Below are 25,548 nucleotides of genomic sequence, written 5' to 3' on the forward strand. Positions count from 1 at the left end.
AATTCCCAAACTAACAGGAGTCACGCGCTTTATCGCGAGAACGGACGCGAGGGGGATGCGCGTTTCCCAGCATGCACCGCGGTTCAGTGCGGAGGAAAATGAACGCGGCCATGTCGTGCTGATCGGAGCTCGCAAGAAAAGCACACAAAAGAGCGAAATAAACCTCGCCCAGTCGGTGAAAAATTTAAATAACGGAGAGAACAGGAGTCGAGCACCCGCACGGGAGAGATTTATAACGGAAAGATGAGCGGAGGGACGCCTTATATCGGCAGTAAGATCAGTCTGATCTCAAAGGCCGAGATCCGATATGAGGGAGTTTTATACACCATCGACACTGAGAACAGCACAGTGGCTCTTGCGAAAGGTAAATAAAGATGATTTATGCATTATATAAATACACGCAACCCATATACACAGTTCACATATGCCGGGGCTTTATATAATATCAACTAAAACAACTGCGGCTAAATATAAATATCAAATATATACACAGTAGTACTACACATATGCCTAATATTATAATACTAGGACGTACAGTACAGTTCTGGTTAAAATAAAACAAGTTTAAGATAAATATATACTATTTAGTACAAACAACATCTAATTTCTAACAACATACACACGAGCAGGAGAGAGAGAAGAGGATATGAGAGTTAGGGCTGCGCAATATACCGAAATTATAGGAAATGTCGCGCACACGTTCGTGTCGAGATATGCATACAACAGTGGTTTGCATTAAATGTGCGATTTAATTTTAATACTTTAAAATGTATTATAAGTATGATTTTATCAGCAAAAACAAATACTGACACATTGACAGCAGTAATGACGTTCCTGTGACGTGATTTGCATAGTCATGTTCTCTGACTACACTTTACTAGTTCACTTAAAGGTGCAGTGTGTAATTTTTAAAAGGATCTCTTGACAGAAATGCAAAATAATATACAGCACTATATTATCAGGGGTGTATAAAGACCTTTTTATAATGACCTGTTATGTTTTTATTAGCTTAGAATGAGACGTTTTTATCTACATACACAGAGGGTCCCCTTACGTAGAAGTTGCCATTTTGTGCCGCCATGTTTCTACAGAAGCCCTTAATGGACAAACTTTTTTTGCTAAGTTTTCTCCGTCAATGATATGTTTTTCCGGTGGCGGCTACCGTAGCTTCTTTATGCGTTTCAAAAGCGAGGGATGAGCAGTGGACTGAGCTGTTGGTTGCAATTTGCAACCTCACCACTAGATGCCGCTAAAATTTGCACAGTGCACCTTTAAAAGTGAACATTGTGGCAATTTATTTTGAAAAGTCATGACTTTTTGTTTTGTGGGACAAAATGTTTAAGTTTATCGTGAATGATAACTGAAATTGTCAGTCCGTAATAGTCTTGTGTGTTTCACAAATTAAGTCACACAGATTTAAACCATATATAGCAGAATGTAATATAGATGTGCTATCATAGGGTTTTAAAATGAAGAGATTTTTGGGTGGATTTATTTTCAAACATGCGTGTAAATAAATAATGTGTGTTTAGCTTGTATATTAAGACATTTTCATTTTTCCATTAGTCAAGTCTTTTGGCACCGAAGATCGCCCCACGGACAGACCAATCCCCCCTCGAGATGACGTCTTTGAGTACATCATATTTAGAGGAAGTGACATCAAAGATCTGACCGTGTGCGAGCCTCCCAAACCCACCTGTAACCTTCCTCAGGACCCTGCCATCGTGCAGGTGAGTTGCGCACACCCTCAATTACAAACATACATGACTTAATCTGCAATTATTAAAGCAAATATTCATCTGTGTCACTCTTGTGTTTGTGTAGTCCTCTCTGGCGTCCACCGCTGGCCCAGCCGCTCCTTCCTTTCAGTCGTACACCCCCTTCAGTCGGGCCCCTGTTGCCCCGTACAGTCAGTTCAGCCCCAGCACACTGGTTCCTCAGCCATTCGGAGCAGCGGTCACTGGTGGTAAGTTACCTACTTATGTAGATGTCAGGGCATTTTACTTTTATGCAGTTTGATTGTTTGTTTACACAACAGCAGCATTATGGATCCTGCAATTGCACATTTAAAAAAATTGTAGATCAGGTGACGTCAGTTTATGGTCATGCGCGAGTTTTAGGAAAATACCAATAGCAGTGTGTTTGTGCTGCTCAAAATACAGAGTTTATTTGTGGGGGGTTTTTTGCGCAATTTTGATTGATAAGGATTTCCTACTGATCAAAGCTTTTTGTTTGGATAATTTAAAATGGAATTTGACAGAAATTTCTCCAGACCTTGTTGGCAGAGCCGTTATAGCACTCAGAGAGGATAGCTATATGATCACTATTACATACAAGCTACACATGGTCTCAGAGCCCGTCCACACAGAGATACGTTTAGCTGTATACATAAAAAATGTTGTCGTATCGGCGTTTCATCCAGACTAGGGCTGCATAACGATTATAATAATCTATTGCAAAATAAAAGTTTTTGTTTACATCATATATTTGTGTGAACTGTGAATAATAATTATTATATATAAATATGCACACATGCATGTATAATTTTAAGAAAAAAATATATATTTAAGTATTTATATATTTCAGGGTTCCCATGGGTCCTTGAAAGTTTGTGAATCTGGGGGGGAATTGAAGGCCCTGGGAAGTTTTGAAAATAATATATACATACATAGATATTTTATGCAAGACGTTTTATGGAAAAAAAAATCCATATTATTCCCTGTGTAGTGTAGGATAATATAAAAATTCTAGTGTTTTTAACTCTTTCACCGCCAGCGTTTTTAAAAAAAGTTGCCAGCCAGCGCCAGCGTTTTTCATGATTTTCACCAAAGTTTAATGCCTTCCAAAAAATGTTCTTCTTTAAATATATAAACATACAATATACCAAATGAAAGAACAGACCCTCTGCTTTCAAACAAAAAAAAAACGTTTCATCCTACCTTTAGTGGTTCTTTTGCAATCAGCTTTTGAATATGGGTAGGTTTTTGCAAAAACACCATATTTTGAGCAAAAAGCAGAGATAATTCCATTTTTATGACTGACTTTTCATAGAGATCCCATTCAGAGCGATCTTTAAAACAGACACGGACATGCAGCAGCTTGCCATAGGGCAATACTTCCGGTTTTAAAAAGTTGCGGAAGGGCGCCACCTGGTGGATAATAGCGGTATTGCGGAAACACGGAAAATCTCGTCATTGGCGGGGAAGCGTTTTCTCGGGGAAAGGCGGGGAAAGAGTTAAGCACACGGGCTAAACTGTTCACTTTAAATGCTTATATCTTCTGTATGCGAATGTTGATTCATATCAAAATGCTTTTTTGCATAGTTGTGTTTGACACATGAAAACGTCTTGGGTTACGTATGTAACAGTTGTTCCCTGAGAAGGGAAGGAGACGCTGCGTCTCCCTTGTCATACTTCCTGCATCCCTGTAACGCCATTTTTGGCAATATTTCAAATAGCGATATACTTCTTTGCTCCCGTGTCACCCTATCTTTGTCGTTAAGCCTCACCATTGGTAGAATTTGGTATACACATTCAGACGCACTTACCCCTGGAGGCGTCCCCAAAGTATCACCGCAGTGACGCAGCGCGAGTTTCCTCGAATCTCGTATCTTTAAAGGTAACACAATGTAACCTTGCTCTCACTTAAAATGTGTCCCCACATTTATTCCTTGAATTTGAGGGTATTGGAGCTGGAAAGTCCTATATGATGTGTGTACAGTCAATCCATATATTTTATGATATGATGTCATTGTTCCACGTCTCAGTCCCAGTCAGACACAACACCGCTAGGTCACATAACAACAACAATGGTGGATTACATGCTCGTGTTTGTGCTGCAGAGGGTAGTGAACCTATTAGCTTTCCTAAAGTAAAATTTTATGTGCATGCTCAAAGTCGTCGTCTTCGTTCTCTCTTTGTGGCAGAATTACAGCGCCACATACTGGTCTGGAATGTATACTACATCGATTTGAGTCGGTTTCGTGTGTGCGCAAATATATCTTGAGATGCGCCGTGTTTACAAACTGAACGGATAGGGAAAGCTCTGGCTTGGTGTGTCTTGTTAGGGTTTTTAATCCAGTGTGTGATGTGTTAAAGTCCACACTTGAAGCTATGTACTTCCTCCCCCCACAGGAAGCAGCTCAGGTCCTGTGTTCAGTAGCGAGGCGAGCGTTACTGCCCCTCTGTCCCAGAGCACTGCTTTCCCCCCGCACGCTCGCTCTCTGAGCACGCACAAACCCGAAGGTAACCAGAGAACCGGCGCTGTTTAAGGAATGGCTTTAGTGTGTTTGTCTCTTTTGTTTTGTAAGGTTACATTAAATAACAGCATGCGTCTTCTGCTGTGTGCTGAAGTTGACTGTGTGTAGCTTTAGTTTAATAACTCGGTCACCATTTGTCTGTGGGCAGAACTGCTGCTTTGTGATCTTAAAGACAACATGAAATCAACATTCTGGGTTTGATGTGCACAGTTCACCATTGCACTTTATTTGAAGTATAAACTCAAAGTGCCCTGCTTTACATGATTTCCTATGACAGTTAAATGCATTGTGATGTTACATGTTGTCTTTAACTGATGTTCAGCAGGTTTCTAACATCGCTGTTGTGCATTCGCTAGCTAGCTCTGCGGGTTCTCATCCGGTTCCTATGTCACAGGTCGCGCCAGTCCATCTCTAGAGCCCAAGAGAAAGACCCCGACACAGGAGCATGCAGTACAGACAGCACCAGCACCGGTCACGTCCACTGCGACTGCAGCCGGGTCGGTGGCTCAGAGGAGCCCTGCAGCTGCCCGACCCGCTCTCAACACCCAGAAGCCCGCTGAGAACCAGGAGCAGAACAAAGGTACTCTTATTCTGTTGAAAAATAAATTTTAGCGGTTTGTAAAGCGCTGACAATTTCAAGTGATATCTGATTTGTTTGTCTGCAGCATCTGATATTCAGAAAGTTACTCGCCCGGAAACTGAGTCAAGCCGGGCTGATAACAAGGACTCGAACAGACGCCCGTCTGGAGGTGAGTCTGTTTCCATCAGTTGTGTGTTTGAATCAGAGCTGTTATTTAAAGGGACACTCCACTTTTTTTGACAATATTGTAATTTTCCAGCTCCCCTAGAGTTAAATATTTGGTTTTTACCGTTTTGGAATCCATTCAGCCGATCTCCAGGTCTGGCGGTACCACTTTTAGCATAGCTTAGCATAATCCATTGAATCTGATTAGACCATTAGCATCTCGCTAAAACATAACCAAAAAGTTTTGATATTTTTCCTATTTAAAACTTGACTCTTCTGTTGTTACATCGTGTACTAAGACTGACGGAAAATTAAATGTTGTGATTTTCTAGGCAGATATGGCTAGGAAATACACTCTCATTCTGGCGTTTTAATAGACTTTGCTGCCATAACATGGCTGCAGGAGGCACAATGATATTACGCAGTGCCCGAAAATAGTCCCCAGCTATTGAAAGTTACTAAGGGGACTATTTTCGGGCACTACGTAATATAATTGTGCCTCCTGCAGCCATGTTACGGCAGCGAAGTCTTTGAAAATATCGAAAATCTTTGGTTATTTTTTAGCGCAATGCTAATGGTCTAATCTGATTCAATGGATTATGCTAAACTATGCTAAAAGTGGTATCGCCCGACCCGGAGATCAGCTAAATGGATTCCAAAACTGTAAAAATCAATTGTTTAACTCTAGGGGAGCTGGAAAATGAGCCTATTTTCAAAAAAAGTGGAGTGTCTCTTTAAGAGCCATTTGATAACAGTTGCTTTTCCCCAGGTAATGCTCCTGTCATAAGAAAGGGGCGGGGCAGTGGGGGCGGAGGCGGTGGTGGAGGTCAACGTGGGAGGGGCAGATTTAATGGACGCAGAGATGGACCGATGAAATTTGAGAAGGACTTTGACTTTGAAAGTGCCAACGCCCAGTTTAACAAAGAGGAGATCGATCGCGAGTTCCAAAGCAAACTCAAGATTAAAGGTACAATAAAATGTAATCGAACCGATCGTGCATTTAGATGAAACTTTATTGTTTGTGCAGATGTTGTAATGTTATGTTTATATTGTGCATACAGCCGATTAATCTTATATGACGCGAGTGAGTGGATAAACCTGGTAACACACAGTGGTTTGGTTTACTAGAGGGTCGATCCTACATGCATGTTATGAACATTGTTAGCGCTGTTTTAAGGAGTGTGTCTTTATTTTTTTCTTAAAACTCTTCTTCAGTGAACTCTTCTTCGAGATGTTGCTGTCTGAGCCCAACCTGATGGCTTTTATGATGTTCCTGTCCTGTGGATGGAGAGTTTGTGCTCAGAGATGTTTGTGTTGCAGATGAGAAGAGCGAGAAAGCAGAAAAGACCCTGAACGGGGAGGAGAAGACCGATTCAGGTGTGGAGACTCAGAACAGTGAAGGCAACGCCGATGAAGACGATCCACTGGGACCCAACTGTTACTATGACAAATCCAAGTCTTTCTTTGACAACATCTCTTGTGATGATTCTAGGTGAGATTTTGGGTAACTTGGTTAGCACAATTAAGGAGATCATTTAATTGAAAATGAATGAATGAGTAATAGGTTTTACTGCTCTGGACTTTCTAGGAAGGAGAAACCGGGAGGTGGTTATGGGAGGTACAGTCTCTTCAGTTTTTAATTTTGCACTGATATTACTGTTGTGAATAACCAAGAGTTTGGTGCTGATGTACGTCTGCCTCCCCGCAGGGAACGAAGGCAGACCTGGGCGGAGGAGAGACGAATGAACGCGGAGACCTTCGGTATTCCTCTGCGTCACGGCCGTGGACGCGGGGGTTTCCGCGGCCGAGGCGGCGGCTCGGGGTTCCGTGGTGGTCGGGGCCGTGCGGTCAGCAGGGGCTCGTTCGCACCTTCCCGCAGGGGCGGGCCTGGATTTAGAGGCGGGTTCAGAGGAGGCAGAGGAGGCCGTGAGTTCTCTGACTTTGAGTACAGGGTTAGTATTTCTTCTCTTACATCACCAAGTGGAAACCATTGATATCCTTAAAAATATGGTTTATTTTTTATTACAAGCTACCATATTGTGCCGAATATAGGGTGACCCTGATTATAAGACGACCTCCACTTTTCAAAGTGTACCTTTTTAAAGACCAACTCTTGTCTTTTATAAAGATAATGCTTTACTTTGAAAATACTTTTTATAAATTAAAGGGGACCTGTTTGATTTCCCACATTTTTCAGTACTTTTTATATGGCATACCACATCTGAAGTCCATCTGGATTTAATGACAATTAGCCTAGGCTGTCCTACTAACACATTGCTATTAATATTTCATTAACAGTAGTTTATTAGGTTGCTTCAGTCCAGGTGAACTTGTTTACATGTGTTTGGCACCACCTACCTCATTTTTGCGTGTGTACGGTAGAGGTTTTCCCGGGTCCAAATAGGGCTGGGAAAAAAATCGATTTGATTTTAAAATCGAGTTGGCAGGTCAAATCGATTCATATTTTAAAAAAATCGATTTTTTTTAGATTTTTTTTAGATTTTTTTTCTCCCCCTCTGCAGTATAGAGCAGTACATACAGTGTTTCCCAAACATAGGCTCTACTGGGCATTCCGCCCAGGTAAAATGGACCCGCCCAGGAAAAAAAATCACTTTACGAATTTCCGTATTTTCTGAACTCGACTGGATGACCCGTGTTTTGTTGAGAGAGCCCGTGAAGATGCACGCGTCATAAACTCATTATCCAGCGCATCATAAACTCATCATCCAGCGCGGCAAACTGGATCAACTGCAGCACATACTGAGGTAACTGAGCAGCCAGGGAACTACACTGCGACCAAAATGGTCGCATATGCTTATGTGCATATGTGTTTATAGCATCCAAGTTGGCTTCATTTTGCGTGCAAGCACGTTGTGTCTCTCCCGTTGAGTGTCCGTTCACGTGCTTTTCGTTTCTCAATGAATTGGGTGCGACGCGAAGCAAGCTCAGTGTCACATTGTATCCTTTATGTTTCTGAACTTGAGCAGAGTTTTACCATTAGAGGTCTTTCTTCCCTGAGAGGACCCGTACGGTTCCGGGTTTATATTAGAAATGGTCAGTCTGGTCCGGGTCGGTCCTAGTTTATTACTTTGAGTCCCAAGTATGATTAATATTGTGTGTAAAACCCGATTCGACCGGAGAACTGCCGTGAGCGCTACCTAAAGCTCGAGTGAAGTTTCAGCGTGCCTCCGGTTTCTATGGTGATGACAACTGGCTCTTGTTGCGCCCACGCGCTGCATTTTCTTTAATCCATTTTCTTATAATCTAATCTATACTATTAATAGACCATATCTTTTCTAAAATCTAAAAAGTTTGCACAGAGATTGTAGCAAAAAGCAGTGCTAATGTCAAGCCCATTGCACTGAACGAGCAAAGCTAAAGCTGACTCAGGATATAAAAAACGCAAAGCTGTAATGTAAAGTCTGTCATTGGGACAGCAAGTAGACTTTTAAATCTGAAATAATGAGTGGATTAAGCTTTTTTAATCGGCAAAAGAGAAATAGAAAGCAGAAGCAGTAAAAGTGCCTATATAGAAATTATTACCATTATAACATCAGTCACATTTATAATCTATAGACCTGCACTGTCTTTTAATATACTGTACATAGTATTGTATATAATTGAGTTTGATAAAAGGGGTCATCAAATTGCTTCATATATCAGTGCAAAAACAAAAAGTGTTTTCGTGGTGCTTTGACAAACAGTGTCAGCTTTGTTCATGACAAAGAAAGTTTGGGGTGGTTAGATTAATGAACTATAATGTGAAATTAATATTAATGTTCAATAATTCAAAGTATTGTGTTGTGTCACACATTATTAGTTCTGTGTCACATGTATAGTAGACCATTTTTTGTCGGTGGATTATAATGATTGCCCTTTTCACCAGCTACCACCACAAGTAAATTTCAGATCTGTGGGAAACACTGACATACATTTTGCATTCGCCAATCTTCATTCCTTCCCAATTTTTTGTTGATGCATTTTAATTAAATATAATAAATATATATTTTAAAAATATATACAGTTTGCAATTATTTTGTTTTAGATGGGGTTGGGGAAAAAAAATCGATTCGAATCGTAAATCGAGTTTTTTATAAAAAAAATCTCAGATTTTTTTATGGGGACGAATCGCCCAGCCCTAGGTCCAAATAAATGTACCCGACCTGAAATGACCCAAAATACTTTTACACGCATCTATTTTTTTTAACCTGATCCGAGTCCGACCAAAACCCGACTAGAGCCCAAATGTAAACAGCACCGATGTGTGTGCAGTCTGCATTCCTGCATACACCAGTCAGACAGAAAGAAACCCCATTGGCCTTGCATCCGATTTGGCACGCTGCTTTATTTATTTTTCTTTGTTATCTGACGACGACACCAAGGTAACCGCTAAAATGTGCATTCAAAATTGATTGACAGGTCTGTCTCAACAAAAAATTTACCTACCGCCAGACACACGATGTCGCAAGAGCTTTTGGCAAACAAAGGGGGATTGGAAAAGGACTCAATGCACACACATAAGATAGTCTCTGGTTAGTTTGGCAAAAACACATTCATTTTAAATTACCCGAGACCCGCTGCTGCTATTATCATAGCCGACCTGTGTTCGAGGTACACGTGACACTTTTAGACCCGAACCCTCTCGGGTTGCACCTCAGGTTTTCGGATCTAAGTGGAGCTGGAAGACCTCTAGTGTCAGTTTGATTGACATGTAATAGCCTAAAGCTCAAATATAAGACGACATCATTTATTGAGAGGCATTTCCATTAAAAAAAATATAGTCTTATATTCAGGAAAATACTGTATAATTCTTATTCTTAAAAACTAATATATATATTTTATTTTAATTATGTTTTAAAGTTTGCAAATTCCATGTGGGGAGTACGGGAAACATTTTGTTTGTGATGACACTGCTTAATTATTAAATCTATTAGCTGATAAATTAAATGTGCTGTCTTTGACGCGTCATGGCACACCACACACTATAGGAGCAAAACGGTTAAATCTAGGACTTTTTTATCTGTCACATTTAGAAAATCTTTTGGTGTGTACCCAGCATTAGGTAAATATAAGACGTGAACTTGAGCACAAATGTTCTGAACATGTGCACAAAGTATTTTTGCATCCGATTGAGAAAATACTATGATTCAGGCATTTACATGCATACTTTTCTCCTGCAAATCTGACTACACCACCCCCTTCACTGCAATTGAAATTTTCATCCGATCGACCCCAATCGTATTGATTAAGGTGTTTACATGAAGGCTTTTCAATACAATTACAAACGGATTATTTGGTTGCTTGTAAACGTACCTACAGTAATGCACATGGGGAGCAATCTTAACACATGAGGCTTTTACAACGAATAAATCACTGTCTTTGTGTTTGTTTCAGAAGGAGAACAAAGTGGCAGCGTAGTGAAAGATGACGATCACATCACATCCTAACAGCCAAGAATCTCCTGTCCCGCTCATCACAGTTTAGATTAATGCTTTGACTCACAGGTCCTGCCTCTCTCCCTGTTCAACACCAGCACAGGTGTGACCTGCGTTCAGATGCACACGCAGAGCTCTCTTGCTTTTCTCCTATTTTTATCAAAAACTACAACCTCTTGATGTTTTTTGGAAACCTTTGACTTTCGTTTGACGGAGGGAAATGAGAATCTGTGTACAAAATACAGCAACTTCTCTGGAATTATTATTATTATCATCTGGTATTTTTGCATCAGTCTTTAGTTCCTTTGGTAATATCAGGAATGGTATTTGATAATATTCTGAACTTGTGTGTCCTAAACCCCGCTGATACTGTGAGCGTTACTCAGTCAGAGCTTTATGTTGTTGTTGGTTTTTGTTATTTTTTGGATTTGTTCTCCATCTATAGATGCACGACAGCGTAATCTAACGACCTGTAAGGTTTGTGTCGGACCTAATCGAAACCAAAACCACGTTAAAGAAATATTCAGATAAACTTTCTTTCAAGGGCCTGCTGAATTCACATATATTGGATTTTAAAGAGGATATCTGTGCTCTTTTACGGTTGCATTTTTATAATTGGTTCATTTTCAGCCCCCCCAAATTTTTCTTTTGATGTTCTCAACTGTGTAAAGACTAACAATAGGTCAATCCACCTTAATTCTTTCAGAGAAACGTAATGATTGATGGTTGAATGATGAATGTATCAATGAATTCACCACTGTCTGTCTTTCTGTCATGTATCCTAAAAGAGTTTGTGTTCAATCCTAATAACTTTTTCCACCCTTAGCAGGAGCTTTCATTGTTCCTACTGTGTCTTGTCTTCAAAATGTATTTTGATAATCGAGTGCCAGTTATTCTTGCCTTTAGTTGTGTAGATATTTTTTAATTTAAGCCCCTTAATAACATCGATTGAAGCCCCATCCCTGTTTAACGCAAAGATCTTCAGGAAAGATCCAACAAACCCTTTAAGAACATGATTGGATGTCTCAAAACTGTATTCATATGCACTTTAAAGACAAATAACGCCGCTGTATTTCATTGATGATAATTTGATGTCATTTCATAATAGATATCTTCTGATAGAACCCAAAGCAGGGAATATAAATGCTCTTTTTGGCTAAATGATTCGTGTTGATCAGTACAGTCTTATTTACAGTGTTACTCATAAACCTATAGATGAGTCAACCGGATGGATTTATTGTGTAGGTATAATGTTTAGTGATATGATAAAATCCAAAGTCTTGAGTTTCACCTGAGGCTATTATTCGTAAATCCTTAATTGTTAATAGTTTGTTTCATGAATGCAGATGTATGTTAGTGTGTTAATTCCAGTACCAGCTCTCTGTCACTCTTTTAATGGAGTGAGATTGTTTACCCAGCCTACCCTGACTTTCCCTTCGAATGCCACTAAAGCACTAGTTTCTGCACTGTTAGATGAGTTAATTTAGTTACTTTGGTGAAAAAAGTGTCTCGATGTGCTTCATATTTTTAATTTGTGTTTAAGATCCAAAGACTGAATTACAGATACATGTTCGAGGGGAAATTATCTCTTTGCTGGTTCGATGTAAATTTTCCCATAGCATCTTTTTTGTCATCTAGCCCTTTTCATAACTGATGCTGTACTTGTATTAGCTCCCTTTAAAAGCACTACGATTTGAACTTTGCAGAGATACCCCTCATATATTCGGGCAGCTAGTCAAATGCAGTCTGATTGGCCACGGCAGTGATTAATCGGAGCAGGGCATGATGGGAAATCTCTGACCGAGTCACAGATTTTGGTGCTGAGCGGCTGAAATTGGACTGGCATGATGTAAAGTGAATTTTTAGTCCTTATACAGTGATGAAGTTGAAGATGTAACCTTGTATATGAGATTTAAAACTGGACACATGTGCAGAATGTATCGTGTAATACAGGGTTGACATGATTTCGTTATCAGACCTCGGAAAGAATTTGATTGGCAGTTTTTGTTTCGTTATGTTGTTTTTCTGAATTGATGATGTTGTGGAGGTCTTCACACAGGCAAACTGAGGTTTTTATTCAAACAAGACAATAAAAAAATAGTTGTTCAATATTCTGTGTCCTTGAGTTATTATTATTTTAAAACATGCAAGAGTTACATATGCTGTGCAGAATTCTTTTAATTTTAAGGGGCATTTTTTAACAAAATTCAAATTTTGAATACAGTGTTATGCTAAACAAAATACAAGAATTATAATGCATCTAAGAACAATTTACACACTGCAAAAAATTATTTTAAAGAAAAACAATTCTTAGTATTTATCTTGTTTTCAGTAAAAATATAAAAAAATTCTTAAAGATGCGTTTTCTTGATGAGCAAAACGACCCAAGAAAATAAGTTTAGTTTTTAGACCAGAAATATCAAATTTAAGTGATTTTGTGCATAAAACACTCAAAAAAAATCTGCCAATGGGGTAAGCAAAAAAATCTTGAACATTTTTCTTAAACACTAAATTCACGAAAAATTTGCTAACCCCATTTTTTTTTGCTTGTTTTATGCACAAAATCATTTGATGTGATTTTAGGTTAGGTATATCACTTTGATGTTTTTGGTGTAAAAACCTATTTTCTTGGGTCGTTTTGCTCCTCAAGAAAAAGCTTAATTTAAGAATTTTTTAAAAAATTTTACTGAAAACAAGACAAAACTACTAAGAATTTTTTCTTGAAAATCATTTTTTGCAGTGCATTTTGTACATTTACAAAATTACTTTCTTAGTTACGTATTTTTTGTCTTGTTTTAAGTACAAATATCTTAAAATTCAAGTCAAGATGCATTTTCTTGAAAATAACCAAAGAAAATAAATCTAGTTTTAAGACAAAAAAATATATAAAATTTAGGTGAATTTGTGGATTAAACAAGCACAAAAATCTGCCAATGGGATAAGCAAAAATCGTCTTAAACACTTTTTTGCTTGTTTTATCCACAAATTCACTTGAATTTGATACAATTTGTCTAAAAAAAAACTAGACTTATTTTCTTAGGTAATTTTGCTCATCAAGAAAAAACATCTTGATTTAAAAATGTTATGATATTTGCACTGAAAAGACAAAAATACTAAGAAAGCCATTTTTTGCAGTATGCAATTTTGGAAAGGTTTTTTTATTGAACTAATTTTGATTTTTAAATTTGTAGTAGTTCAATTAGTTAATGCATTAACTAGCATGAACAAAGTTTTTCAGCATTGATTATTCCTTGTTAATGTCAATACAGTTATTTATGCTAGTTCATGGTGCATTAACTTATATTAAAAGCTACAACGGTTAATTTAAAACATGTATTAGTAACTACTCAAAATTAACATGAACTAAGATTAATACATGCTGTAGAAGTATTGTTCGTTGATGGTTCCTGTTAGCTAATGAATTAACTAATGTAAACAAATACAACCTTATTTAAAAGTGTTTTGGGCGTCTCATAATGTGTGTGGTGTGGCGCCATCAGTGTCCTGCAGGCGGCAGTAATGGGACGCGTGTGTCTCAGAGTTTACTGACGTCACAACTAAAGAAGAAACGCGAACAGACGACAGTAGATCACAAGATAAAATAGTGAAATGTTTTCAAGCATTATTTATATTGGACTGGATATCTAAATCGCCGAGTTATCTGCACTAACTTAACAGAAGGTTTGAGGTTCGAGTTTGTAATATGTCTGTTGTGTTTGTTCCCAAACGGCAGCGCGGAAAGGCGCAAATCAACCAGGAGACGATTCAGAGAGTGAGTATGAAAACACATAAACGCATATCTAATTGAATTACATCTACAGTCTTTTTTTAAAACTATTTATCTCGTAACGTGGATTATGGGCATTTTCAGTGTTAAGTTTTAATACATTTACCTTGAATCTTTACAAACACATTTACAGCTAAAGAGTACATTTTTGTGTGTTAAGATACTTTCTCTTACCTTAGTGTAATATGCAAAGTCAGTAACGTTGAGCAAGTGTTGTGTTTTGACTTGCTGATTTTATAAAAATGTAAAGCTGTCGTGAGAAAAGACGCGGCGGAGTGATACAATAAACCTGTAACGTTAAATAGTACCGGTAACCACAGTACATCGCTGTTGACCAATCAGATTCAAGAACTTCAGCGCGCTGTGTAATAATCATATTTAAGACGGTATTTAATGCTTTACTAATATAACCGAGTTTCTTTCTCTCTCTCTCTCTCTTTCAGTTGTTGGATGAGAATGATCAGCTCGTCAGATGTATAACAGAATACATGCAGAAGGGTCGAGCCACAGATTGTGTCCAGTACGCGCTGCTCTCTCACCTTTCAATTCACGTCAGCTGTTTCAGTACTTTAATTAAAATGTATACTTTGTGTTTTTCTTTAGATATCAGCAGATTCTGCACCGAAACATTGTGTACCTGGGTACCATAGCAGATGCAAGCACAGAAATCCCACCTGATAATACTGTAGGTTATTATTATGTCTACTTTGTTAGTTTTGGTCTTCTCATTTAACTTTCATTTTATTGATTTCCTGTTTACTGAAACTATTTGTTCCCTAGGGATAGTCATCATTTACTTAACCTCAAGTTGTTCCAAACCAGTGTAAATTTCTTTGTTCTGTTGAACATGAAGATATTTTGAAAAATGTAAATAACCAAACAGATCTGGGGCACCATTCACTTCCATATTATTTGGAAGTCAATGGTGCCCCAGATCTGCTTGGCTACAAACATTCTTCAAAATATCTTCCTTTGTATTCAGCAGAAAAAAGAAATTTGGAACAACTTTGTGTTAAAAATTAAAAATTGTATTTTTCGGTCAACTATTCCTTTAATAAATCAGTTTTTTTTTTAAAACAGAATCCTTGTGAAACAAATACACTGGCTGAGAGTACAGACACATCAGAAGTTACAGAACAAGGCGATTAAAATATTTTTTTTGTTTGTGTGTACAGAAGTCAAGTCCTAGTTGTAAATTTGTAAAAATGTATAAAGATACAATAAACATTTTTAATGTAAAATAAGAATAAGGTTGTTATTTTCGGGGGCCTGTTTTCAATAAATCAACACACCACAGTGATTTGTATCTTATTAACCTTATAGCCAATTTCAGATTAATTTTAAATCTCCCATTTCTCTACAAAAGTAGTGTTAACTCAAATAAACCTTTCTGAACACATATTTAATTCACGAAAATTTTCAGTCTTGTTTAAAAACTATCTATTAAAAGTCTTTACCTATATTAACCAACAATGATTCTGGGATTGCTGTCTTTAGTTATTTTTAATCTTAGCTCAGCATTTGACATGGTTTATAATACTTCTTTAAATTGTAAAATAAATATTTGGTCCCCAGAGCACATATGTGAGCTTCTAGCTCAAAACGCCATATAGATAATTTATTACAGCACGTTAAAGTTGCCACTTTTTAGGTGTGAGCCTTTTTGGATGTTTCCTTTAAAATGCAAATGAGCTGATCTTTGCACTAAATGCAGTCCCGTGGTTGGATAGTGCAGATTAAGGGGCTGTATTATCCCCTTCTGACATCACAAGGAGAGCCAAATTTCAATAACACATTTTTTCACATGCTTGCAGAGAATGGCTTACCAAAACTAAGTTACTGGGTTGCTCTTTTTCACATTTTATAGGTTGATACAAGCACTGGGAATCCAATTATAGCACTTAAACAAAAAGTCAGATTTTCATGATATGTCCCCTTTAAAGCAATTTAGGAGCATAGAAATACTACAAGTTCTACTACCTTCTATGGATAATGTGTCACAATGCTTGAAACTTGTTACAACGCAGACTTAATCTTGAACACATCACCTCTGTATCTCTGCATTGACACTAGATTTAAATGTTATTGGTGCATACTTCATGGTATTTTGTAGGTTTGTATTGTGTATTATAATTCTTGAACAGGACTTTGGTCAGCCCAACACAATGTGCAAAAATGTGACTTGAGAAGCAATGTCAGTGAAGCACATTTTTAGGGGCATTTATACATTATAGAAGTTTTTGGAAATTGCATTGCTGTCCATTTATATGAAATAAAACACTAATCCTATAACTACGAAGATCGAGAAGAGAATGTAATGAAATGCATCAAATGTTAGATAGTAACATAATAAATTTGAATATTTAAAGGTGCATTGTGTAACTTTTAGAAGGATCTCTTGCCAGAAATGCAATGTAATTTACATGACTGTATTATCAGTGGTGTATAAAGACCTTAAATGATGAACTGTATTGTTTTTATTACTTTAAAATGAGCGATTTTTATCTCCATACACCACGGGTCTCCTCACATAGAAGTCGCCATCATGTTTCTACAGTAGCCCTAAATAGACAAACTGCTCTACAGAGCGCGTTTCATGCCTAAGTTGTCTCAGACGACGACATGTTTGTCCTGTGTCAGCTACCATATTCGTTTTAAAATCGAGGGGTGAGCTGTTGGTTGCAATTCGCAATCTCACCACTAGATGCCACTAAAATTTACACACCACCTTTAAGGCATTTTTGCTGCGTGTCCTGGTCAGTTTCTCACACCGGTCTTAGGCTACATTAGTTTGAAATAAAAGCAGGCATTTTTTAATGTTACATATTTATTTTTTGCATTGCTGGTACACTTGGAAATAATCAGTTGCCAGCTCTCGTGGACAATAAGCAACATAAGCCAAGCAGTCACCCCTCGTGTGTTCTGCCAGGGCAACATCAACATCTCTCATTTTTAAACTTTAAATTTTTGAAGCCACTAGTAAACCATTTGACACAGCTGAGAAATGTTGAGCGTTACAGTCCAAGGTCATCGAAGATGTTTTCTTAAAAAAAAAAAAAGAGAAAAAAAAGAAAATGCCGCAACGGTTCGGGAGAAAAACACGGACGAAAAGCAACGAATCTACAAGTTGATTGTGCAAAGCACAGAACTATAAAAAGAGATATTTCTATACAGCAAACGATTCTCTGTAAACATGGTAAGTATGTTAGTTTTCAGAAAACATGGTCATATCATAAATACAGGCAACATTGGCATTAGCAAAGATCACAGAAATTAACATTCTGGGCTTTTAAGATGCAGCCCGAACCACAAAAAACCAACGAAAGAAAAAAAACACCCCGATCCTACCGTAACCATTTATTAGTGTTTATAATGGCGTATTTGGAACCTCTGCAGAGATATGATACAATTAAACTCTGTAGGAAAGAAAAAAAAATGTGCTTCACATCTTGGGAAAAATAATGTGTTTACTTAATAATAAGCCTCTATTATGCTAACGTATACAGTAATGATATAATGTGTAAGAAAATACAAAAATAAGATTAATACTGTCAATATTTGTACAAGAAATATATTGTATTTTAAAGGAATAAAATGTTATTGTAAGCATTAGTGTTTGTGAAAGAAAGCCAATCTGAAAAACAAAAGCACATCAAGAATTTCGACCGTACAGATTTTCCACAAAAGGGGTTTTCGTGATATATTTGACAACTACGACTCCCAAACGGCATTTCTTTTTTATTTCAAGCACCATTTCCCCCCCTTTCTTTCTAAACAATACTTTGGTTAGAGAAAATATCTGCAAGTGCTATTCAAAACAACATGGCACAAGTTTACTTACCGCTATTTTATTTTAACTTTATAATGTCAGATGTTGAAAAAGTAGTGTATTTCTTTCAAATTACACCTCTGCTATGATTATTATATTTCTGCCGAGCCTGCTCAAAGCCTCTTCATAAAAAGTAAGTTTATAATTCTTTATTTTATTCTTTTTTTCTGAGTAATTTACAAGCTATGGAACAGTAGCTGAGAGCTGCGGTCTGGGTCGTATGACGTGAGATTTGGCAGTTACAGCTATTTAAACACAGTATCGTTTCGGGAGACGGATCCCCGGATCTTCGTAACGCGGCTGCGATAGAGCGCGATGGCCATGCATATCGAAAAAACTCACCTCAGGAGACACGGCGTGTAAACGCAAACCCGAACGGCACAGCGGGAGTGAAGACGTTAAGTAAGATATCTATAAAGAAGCTGAACTTACGTCTTCAGTGACGCTGGGGGGCTCGGGTCGAACCGGCCGCCAGTGAAATGGTCCGACTAGCTGCTGTTAAATGAATCATGCATTTTTGGACAGTGAGAAAGGCAGTTACGTTTCTGTCAGGGGGTTGACGCACGCATCTGTGTACAAAAACGTTATTAACCACTATGTTAAATGCAAATTTCCCTATAAAAACACTAGTTGAAAGAAATCTAATTTACACGCTTGAAGAGTCTTGACCAGGTTTACCATAAGATCAAAACTCCAGCGATGTTTAGCGCTGTGTTCCAGCAGAGCAACCGATGAATATTATTTTCCCCGGATCTGTAAATCTGATCCCGACAACACACCTATGAACGCCGGCCGACACCCGCTGGAACTCAAAAACAGCCTTTAAATGCTGGTCTGGGTTTATCCGATGTCACAGACCTCAGATCAGAGGAACCTCTCAGTACTGGTGGAGGTATGAAGGTCGGTGCTCAGGTTTAAGGGGGAAAGTTTTGTAGCCTTTGTTCAAGATCTTGTGCTGGGCGACTTGCTGTTGTTGTTGCTGCTGTTGTTGTTGTTGTTGTTGTGTGAAGGGGAAGCCGGAGGAGATCACAGTAGATGGAGAGCAGTCGCTGGCCGTTGACCACACCGGAGACTGCAGCATTTGCATGGAGTCGCCCCATTGGCTGGAGGGGATAGACATCTGATAGAGGGAAGAGCTGGGATTGGGCATGGTGTTGGTGTGTGAGGAGTGCTGCCAGGGGGCTTTGGGAGGCCACGTTTTAGTTTTGCAGTCCTGTGAACACAAATAATTCATAAAGTGACTGGACTAGACATTATTTTTAAAATCAGGGTTCCCACACCTTAGCTTACTTCAAATTCAAGGACCTTTCAGATCCAACAGGACTAAATGTGGGGACACATTTCAAGTGAGAACAAGGTTACATCGAGTTACCGTTTAAGATACATTGTTACAATTCCCTTTTGAGGGAACTCGCGCTGCGTCACTGCAGTGACACTTTGGGGACGCCTCCAGGGGTAAGTGCGTCTGAATGTGTATATCAAATTCAACCAATTGTGAGGCTTAACAACAAAGACAGGGTGACGCGGGAGCCAGGAAGTATATCGCTATCTGAAATATTGCCAAAGACGGCGTTACAGGGATGCAGGAAGTATGGCAAGGGAGACGCAGCGTCTCGTTCCCTTCTCATGGAGCAACAGTTACATACGTAACCCGAGACATTTTCATTTGTCAAACATAACTATGCAAAAAAAGCATTTTGGTATGAATCAACATTCGCATACAGAAGATATAAGCATTTAAAGCGAACAGTTTAGCACGTGTGCTTAAAAAGTCTAGAATTTTTATGATATTATCCTACACTACACAGGGAATAATATGGATTTTTTTTTTTCAGAAAAGTTCTTGCATAAAATAGATTCAAGCACTTTTAATGACCTGTATCTATGTATGTATATTTTCAAAGATTTCTCAGAGCCTTGAATTTTTCCCCCAGATTTAAAAACTTTCCAGGATTTTAAAGACCCGTGGTAACCCTGTAAAAGGTATAAATTGTTTTTTTTTTTAATTCAAGAAGTTCAAGACTGTTTGTGTGGATGCGGCTCCTGTGAAATTCTCCGTGTGTCATGGGATATTTTTGTGACCCAGTTTTACCTGGTTACTGTCATCACTCGAGTGGTGGAGCGGAGGAGAGGGCAGATTGCAAACTTCCTGTTCACCACAACTGTGTTTCCTAAAAAACAAAGAAAGCACATCAGTGGAAACCACAACTTACATCACTTCTTTTTGACCGCTTTTACACTGCATGTTTGAAGTGACTCAATTCCCATTTTTCCCTCATGTGGCACAGATCGGATATGACCCACGAACGTATAAGCAGGAGAAAAGTGCATGGATACCGATATTCTCTGATCGGTTTCAGGCCTCATTCATATGTGGAAATAAATCGAATACTGATCTGATATTCCTATCTCAAGATGTATCGTGCGTCATTGAAAATGCGACGCTGGCAAATGACGTCAACTCAGGTTGACATCACCTGCGATCACATGACTCTTCTTAGCAGCGCATCTTTGGTGCAATGGCTCCACTAAGTGGAGTAATGCTGAATTTTTATGTCTTGTTACAGAAATAAAACTCTATAATGTTGTATAATCATTTTGTCGGTCCATTGCATATTGCAACATTTTACTTCCTCTGTGGTTTAAGCTGTTCTGGGTCAGTATGTCTACCTTGAATTGTTTTGCCAAGTGTTTAGTGTAAATGCTGATATCGGATACGAGTGGCTTTTAAAAGATCGTGTAAGCAAGTTGTCAAATTGGGCATCAAGATTTGCAGTGTAAATCCAGCCTTTGAATAAAGATGAATTATTTTCTTACCGTCTTTGCTTAACAGCTGCCACCAGGTCAGGCCCAGAGAACATGGAGAACAAACTGTCTCCATTGGCTGAAGAGGTCTCGTCACTCGAGCTGGCCGAGTCACCCTGATTGGCTGACCAGCTACTGTTGACCGCCTCCCTGCTCAAAAACACAAATAAATACAATTAACGATAAAAAAAAAATTGTACTTTTATGCATTTTTCCAAACTTTATGTTTTATCAGTATGTGTGTTCCCTGAGAATTAAACTCATGAATTTTGCGCTTCTAACGCAATGCTCTGTCGATTTAGCTACAGGAACACAATAGTTTCAATTAACTACTCAGTGAAGTAGTTTTTAAAGGAGTATTCCATTTTCTTAAAAGAAAAATCTAGATAATTTACTCACCACCATGTCATCCAAAATGTTGATGTCTTTCTTTGTTTAGTCGAGAAGAAATTATGTTTTTTGAGGAAAACATTGCAGGATTTTTCTCATTTTAATGGACTTTAATAGAGCCCAACATTTAATACTTAACTCAACACTTAACGTTTTTTTTCAACGGAGTTTCAAAGGACTATAAACGATCCCAAACGTGGCATAAGGGTCTAATCTAGCAATACGATTGTCATTTTTGACAAGAAAAATAAAAAATATGTACTTTTAAACTACAACTTCTCGTCTAGATCCGGTCCAGCGTGACCTAAATTCGTAGTGACGTAGGGAGGTCACGTGTTACATATATAAAACGCACATTTGCGGACCATTTTAAACAATAAACTGCCACAAAGACATTAATAAGTATCATTCGACATATAAAAACATAGGAACGGTCCTCTTTCAACACACTTGTAAACATTGGGGCGGAGTTTCGCGTTCGTCCTCGGTGACCTCTTGATGTCATGACGTATTGCGTGGGGTCAGCTGGCGCATCACGACCGGATCTACATGACGAGAAGTTGTGGTTTAAAAGAGCATATTTTTTATTTTTATTGTCAAAAATGACAATCGTTTTGCTAGATTAGACCCTTATGCCTCGTTTGGGATCGTTTATAGTCCTTTGAAACCCCGTTGAAAAAAACGTTAAGTGTTGAGTTAAGTATTAAATATTGGGCTCTATTAAAGTCCATTAAAATGAGAAAAATCCTGCAATGTTTTCCTCAAAAAACATAATTTCTTCTCGACTGAACAAAGAAAGACATCAACATTTTGGATGACATGGTGGTGAGTAAATTATCTGGATTTTTCTTTTAAGAAAATGGACTAATCCTTTAAAGTCAAAACATGTAAGATTTTTCTAATAAAATATCCAAAAACCACTTGCACAGTTTGATACATTTCATGGAGTGTACAGTGGGAAGAAAAAGTATGTGAACCCCTAGAAATAAACAGATGTTCTCAGTGATGATTTGCAATAAAATGTGATTTGTTTCTCATCTAGGTCACAACAATAGACAAACACAATGTGCATAAGCTGACGACAACACAAATAATTCTAGTTTCTTGTGTCTAAAACACCTATTAAACATTCACAGTGCTGGAGGAAAATGTAAGTGCTCACACTGCAAAAAATGATTTTCAAGTAAAAAACTTCTTAGTATTTTTGTCTTGTTTTCAGTAAAAATATCTAAAAATTCTTAAATGAAGATGCGTTTTCTTGATGAGCAAAACGACCCAAGAAAATAAGTCTAGTTTTTCGTGCCATTCATGATATAAAACAAAGCTTTTGCATGCAGTGATGCCTGTGACTTCTACTCGAATGAACAATGATTGACATGTAGGGGTGCTTTTCCAGGGAAGTGCCCCTATAAGGAATACGGGGTCAATGATACGTAACGGCTACCCACATAGGAAAGAGGAAGCATGAGTTTGGCGCAAAAATACTCAACTGCTTTGTTGACTCTTTAAATTTGTTTAGCATGAGGATTACAACTCTTTAACTGTGTTAATACGACAGAATGCATGAAATGGCATTAAACCCCACTTGAATTCAATACCTCATTCAAAAACATGATTAGTGAATTCCACAAGTCTTCATCTTCTATCGTTCCACTCTCCTTCATAACGTCATTAAGCTTCACCTTTGTTATTGTGTTATTGTGTAATAGCGCCCTCTAGAGGTAAAAATCCTACATATTGTGCCTTTAACTTATTCAAGATTACTAAAGCAATATAGTTTAACCTTATGTGTCCACATGGTTGACGTATCTCATGCTGTGATTGGTCAGGGCGTCACTCACCCCTCACTGTAGTATTCTGGGTGTGGCCAGCCTCTGTGCTGCTCATCAGGGTGTGGCCAATTGCTGCGGGTGTTACTGGGGCGACGAACATGCTGCGCCTGACGTTTCTGCTGCATGGCTTGATTAACCCCGGCAACATAACGCGCAAACTCTGGATCAGACCCAACTGAGGGGGAGAGAGAGAGAAAGAGAGAGAGAGTTGGATATGTTGGGTTGTATCCTGCTCATTGTTGAAACTGTCCAGCACAGCAGAAATACACAAAAGAGTACAATCACACAGAAACCTGTAAATGAGCAGCTGAACCACACTAACCACAAATATAAGCCCAGTATAAAAAACATGGCTCCATCCTAATCCTGCATACCTCCACTATGCACTAAAACTATAGTTTGTATACTTGTGTACATGCATTAGGGCATGCGACCAGATGTAACTACTGCAATTATGCATCTACATTATAATCTGCATTGACCCAAACACAAATTTCTCTTCGACAGTAATACAACTCACCTGCAGGGTCAAAGGGCATGGAGTCCCCCAGCACACCATACAGACTCTGTTCACTTTGGTCTCGGTTGGGCCAGGTGTTGTTTCGCGGGCCCTGCGGGGGCTTATGGCCCAACATCTCTGACACAACGCCATCCATGTACGTGCTGACCAGCCCCAGACTGTAGAGGTCAGAACTGAGGTCCGGCAGACCCGGAGAAGGCCACTGAGACAACGGCCCGATCGGGGAGAGACCACCGAGGGGGCCCTGGGGCCACTTGCTAGGACCTCTTTGCTGCGAAAGAGTCTGAGGAGGCTGCGAAGATAGTTGAGGGGAAACGGGCGCCGCCTGCTGCTGCGATTGAGGCTGCGGCTGCCCAATGGGCTGCAGCAGGTGCTGATAAAACTGCAGGGCTTGCGCTGTGGGCTGCGCAGGAAGCTGCTGCTGCTGTTGTTGTTGTTGTTGTTGTTGCTTGGGTGTTGATGGCAGCTGCTGCTTTTGTTGTTGTTGTGGCGCAAGCTGCTGCTGCAGGTTTTGCGCAAGCGACTGCATCGCATTATGAGACACTTGAGCCTGTGAGGTGGGCGGAGCCGCTCCACTGGGCGGTTTCAAGTCGGCAGCGTTGGTGGATGCCACTGAATTCCTTCTCTTCACCAGCGGCGACGCCTGCTGAGATTTGCCCATGTTGAACCCTGACAGGAAGTCGATGACGTCTTGCATCTCCTGGTCGGTGGGCAGGTTCATGCTCTGCTCGTCCGCCCCATTGGCGATTTGCGGGTGGCTGGGGTCTGGAGTGCACGGCATGCTGCTCATCTGCAAAAGGCTGTGCAGACGCCCAGGTTTGTCATCCGAGTGGCTGGTTAGGGAACTTCGAGAGGGGGTGCTGGGGATGGAGTAACTTCCCCCTGTGCTGGAGTTAGAGGAGGTTTTCTTGGTGAAGCGCGAGGTGAGTTTGGAGATGGTTTTGGGGAGGCCGCTGGAAGGTTTGGAGCTGTTCCCAGAAGGAAGATCCACAGGGCTGCTGTAATCGGTCATGTCCCGCTGGAGCTGGATCTGTATGGTGGGAAGACCTTGTTCCCTGTAGAAACCCAACACCATTAAAATTCAGAACAACTGCAAAATTCATGACAATTATTTGAATTATTTGCGATGATAATGATTTCACTGACAGTGTAAGATAGAGGTCTTCACGGGTCCACTTAGGATCCGAAAACCTGAGGTCTAACCCGAGACCCAAACGGGTCTAAAAGTTTCACATGTGCTCCGGACACGGGTCGGGTATTATATTAGTGGTCTCCGGTTATTTAAAACGAAAATTGACCAAATTGGTTGTGAGGGCACCGGGGATTCTTTCTGGTGCGTGCGAGCTGCTGACTGTGCCGTTTATATTCGGGTCCAGTCTGGTTTTAAGTGCACCTATTTAATTGCTAAACAAAATGTATTTTGTATGTGGTATAATACAATATGTTCACGTTGTTTATGGTTAAAAAACACATTATTTTCCACATGCTGTACATTTTTGATGCTTCAGATTTCACTCTTTTCTTGAAACGCACAGGTGTCCCTGATTTGCCAGTTATCCTGTACTTTGTGATTGGCCTGAATACCTCTGACGTCAGCTGGAAATGTGACGCTCCTTACCATATTTGAAAGATTTGGATGCTAACAGGGGTTAACTTACAGGCTGTGAGTCCAAGCGGGAGGAATTATGATAATGTCGGTCTTGTCTACATCACCAATCCCAGGAAGTAAACTATTGCCTACAATCTGTGTGTTTGTTGTAGTCCAAGAAAAGAGATTTACATTGTAGACGATAACTCGCGTCATTGTTTACTTTGGGGTTTGTACCTTTTGCATATCGTTAACATGTACTAATACACACTTTCACACCAAAGGAAATGTAAAATCTTGAATCGGACAATACACTGAAAAAAATGATTTTCAAGAAAAAAATCCTAGTATTTTTGTCT

At 39.2% G+C, this 25,548-nt stretch overlaps 3 protein-coding genes across 5 annotated transcripts in view; 2 read left to right on the forward strand and 1 right to left on the reverse strand.

The window, feature by feature from the left end:
• The first annotated feature begins 98 nt into the window (after positions 1-98).
• Positions 99-12,548, forward strand: lsm14ab (LSM14A mRNA processing body assembly factor b). Of its 3 annotated transcripts, none has more exons than XM_065283672.2 (11): positions 99-364; positions 1,567-1,730; positions 1,825-1,966; positions 4,134-4,244; positions 4,653-4,838; positions 4,924-5,007; positions 5,773-5,970; positions 6,324-6,495; positions 6,592-6,621; positions 6,712-6,955; positions 10,398-12,548. In XM_065283672.2, exons 1-11 carry the CDS (start codon positions 244-246, stop codon positions 10,419-10,421), a joined length of 1,476 nt encoding a protein of 491 aa, XP_065139744.1. In that variant the 5' UTR covers positions 99-243; the 3' UTR covers positions 10,422-12,548. The 3 variants fall into 3 exon arrangements, with proteins under 3 accessions (XP_065139744.1, XP_073671885.1, XP_065139746.1); XM_073815784.1 differs by having other exon boundaries at positions 10,401-12,548; XM_065283674.2 differs by lacking the exon at positions 4,134-4,244.
• A 1,424-nt stretch (positions 12,549-13,972) lies between these two features.
• Positions 13,973-17,639, forward strand: ss18l2 (ss18, like 2). The gene is made up of 4 exons (XM_065283683.2): positions 13,973-14,210; positions 14,669-14,745; positions 14,829-14,910; positions 15,306-17,639. Exons 1-4 carry the CDS (start codon positions 14,142-14,144, stop codon positions 15,372-15,374), a joined length of 297 nt encoding a protein of 98 aa, XP_065139755.1. The 5' UTR covers positions 13,973-14,141; the 3' UTR covers positions 15,375-17,639.
• Positions 17,570-25,548, reverse strand: part of garre1 (granule associated Rac and RHOG effector 1) — a 44,705-nt gene continuing 36,726 nt past the window's right edge. Inside the window, exons 10-14 of the mRNA XM_065283678.2 lie at positions 23,602-24,656; positions 23,091-23,256; positions 20,872-21,009; positions 20,147-20,225; positions 17,570-19,267 (exon numbers count right to left, since the gene is read on the reverse strand). Coding sequence (XP_065139750.1) covers positions 18,932-19,267; positions 20,147-20,225; positions 20,872-21,009; positions 23,091-23,256; positions 23,602-24,656 — 1,774 coding nt within the window. The 3' untranslated portion in view covers positions 17,570-18,931. The remainder of the gene's footprint in view (positions 19,268-20,146; positions 20,226-20,871; positions 21,010-23,090; positions 23,257-23,601; positions 24,657-25,548) is intronic.

The sequence above is a fragment of the Paramisgurnus dabryanus genome, chromosome 9, assembly GCF_030506205.2.
Source record: "Paramisgurnus dabryanus chromosome 9, PD_genome_1.1, whole genome shotgun sequence".
Taxonomy (NCBI): Eukaryota; Metazoa; Chordata; class Actinopteri; order Cypriniformes; family Cobitidae; genus Paramisgurnus; species Paramisgurnus dabryanus.

Coding starts and splice junctions, on each gene's coding strand:
- ss18l2 (XM_065283683.2), top strand. CDS start 14,142: ATGTCTGTTGTGTTTGTTCCCAAACGGCAGCGCGGAAAGGCGCAAATC. Junction 14,211..14,668: donor ACCAGGAGACGATTCAGAGA/GTGAGTATGAAA, acceptor TCTCTCTTTCAG/TTGTTGGATGAGAATGATCA. Junction 14,746..14,828: donor CGAGCCACAGATTGTGTCCA/GTACGCGCTGCT, acceptor GTTTTTCTTTAG/ATATCAGCAGATTCTGCACC.
- lsm14ab (XM_065283672.2), top strand. CDS start 244: ATGAGCGGAGGGACGCCTTATATCGGCAGTAAGATCAGTCTGATCTCA. Junction 5,971..6,323: donor AAGCAAACTCAAGATTAAAG/GTACAATAAAAT, acceptor TTTGTGTTGCAG/ATGAGAAGAGCGAGAAAGCA. Junction 6,496..6,591: donor ATCTCTTGTGATGATTCTAG/GTGAGATTTTGG, acceptor TGGACTTTCTAG/GAAGGAGAAACCGGGAGGTG.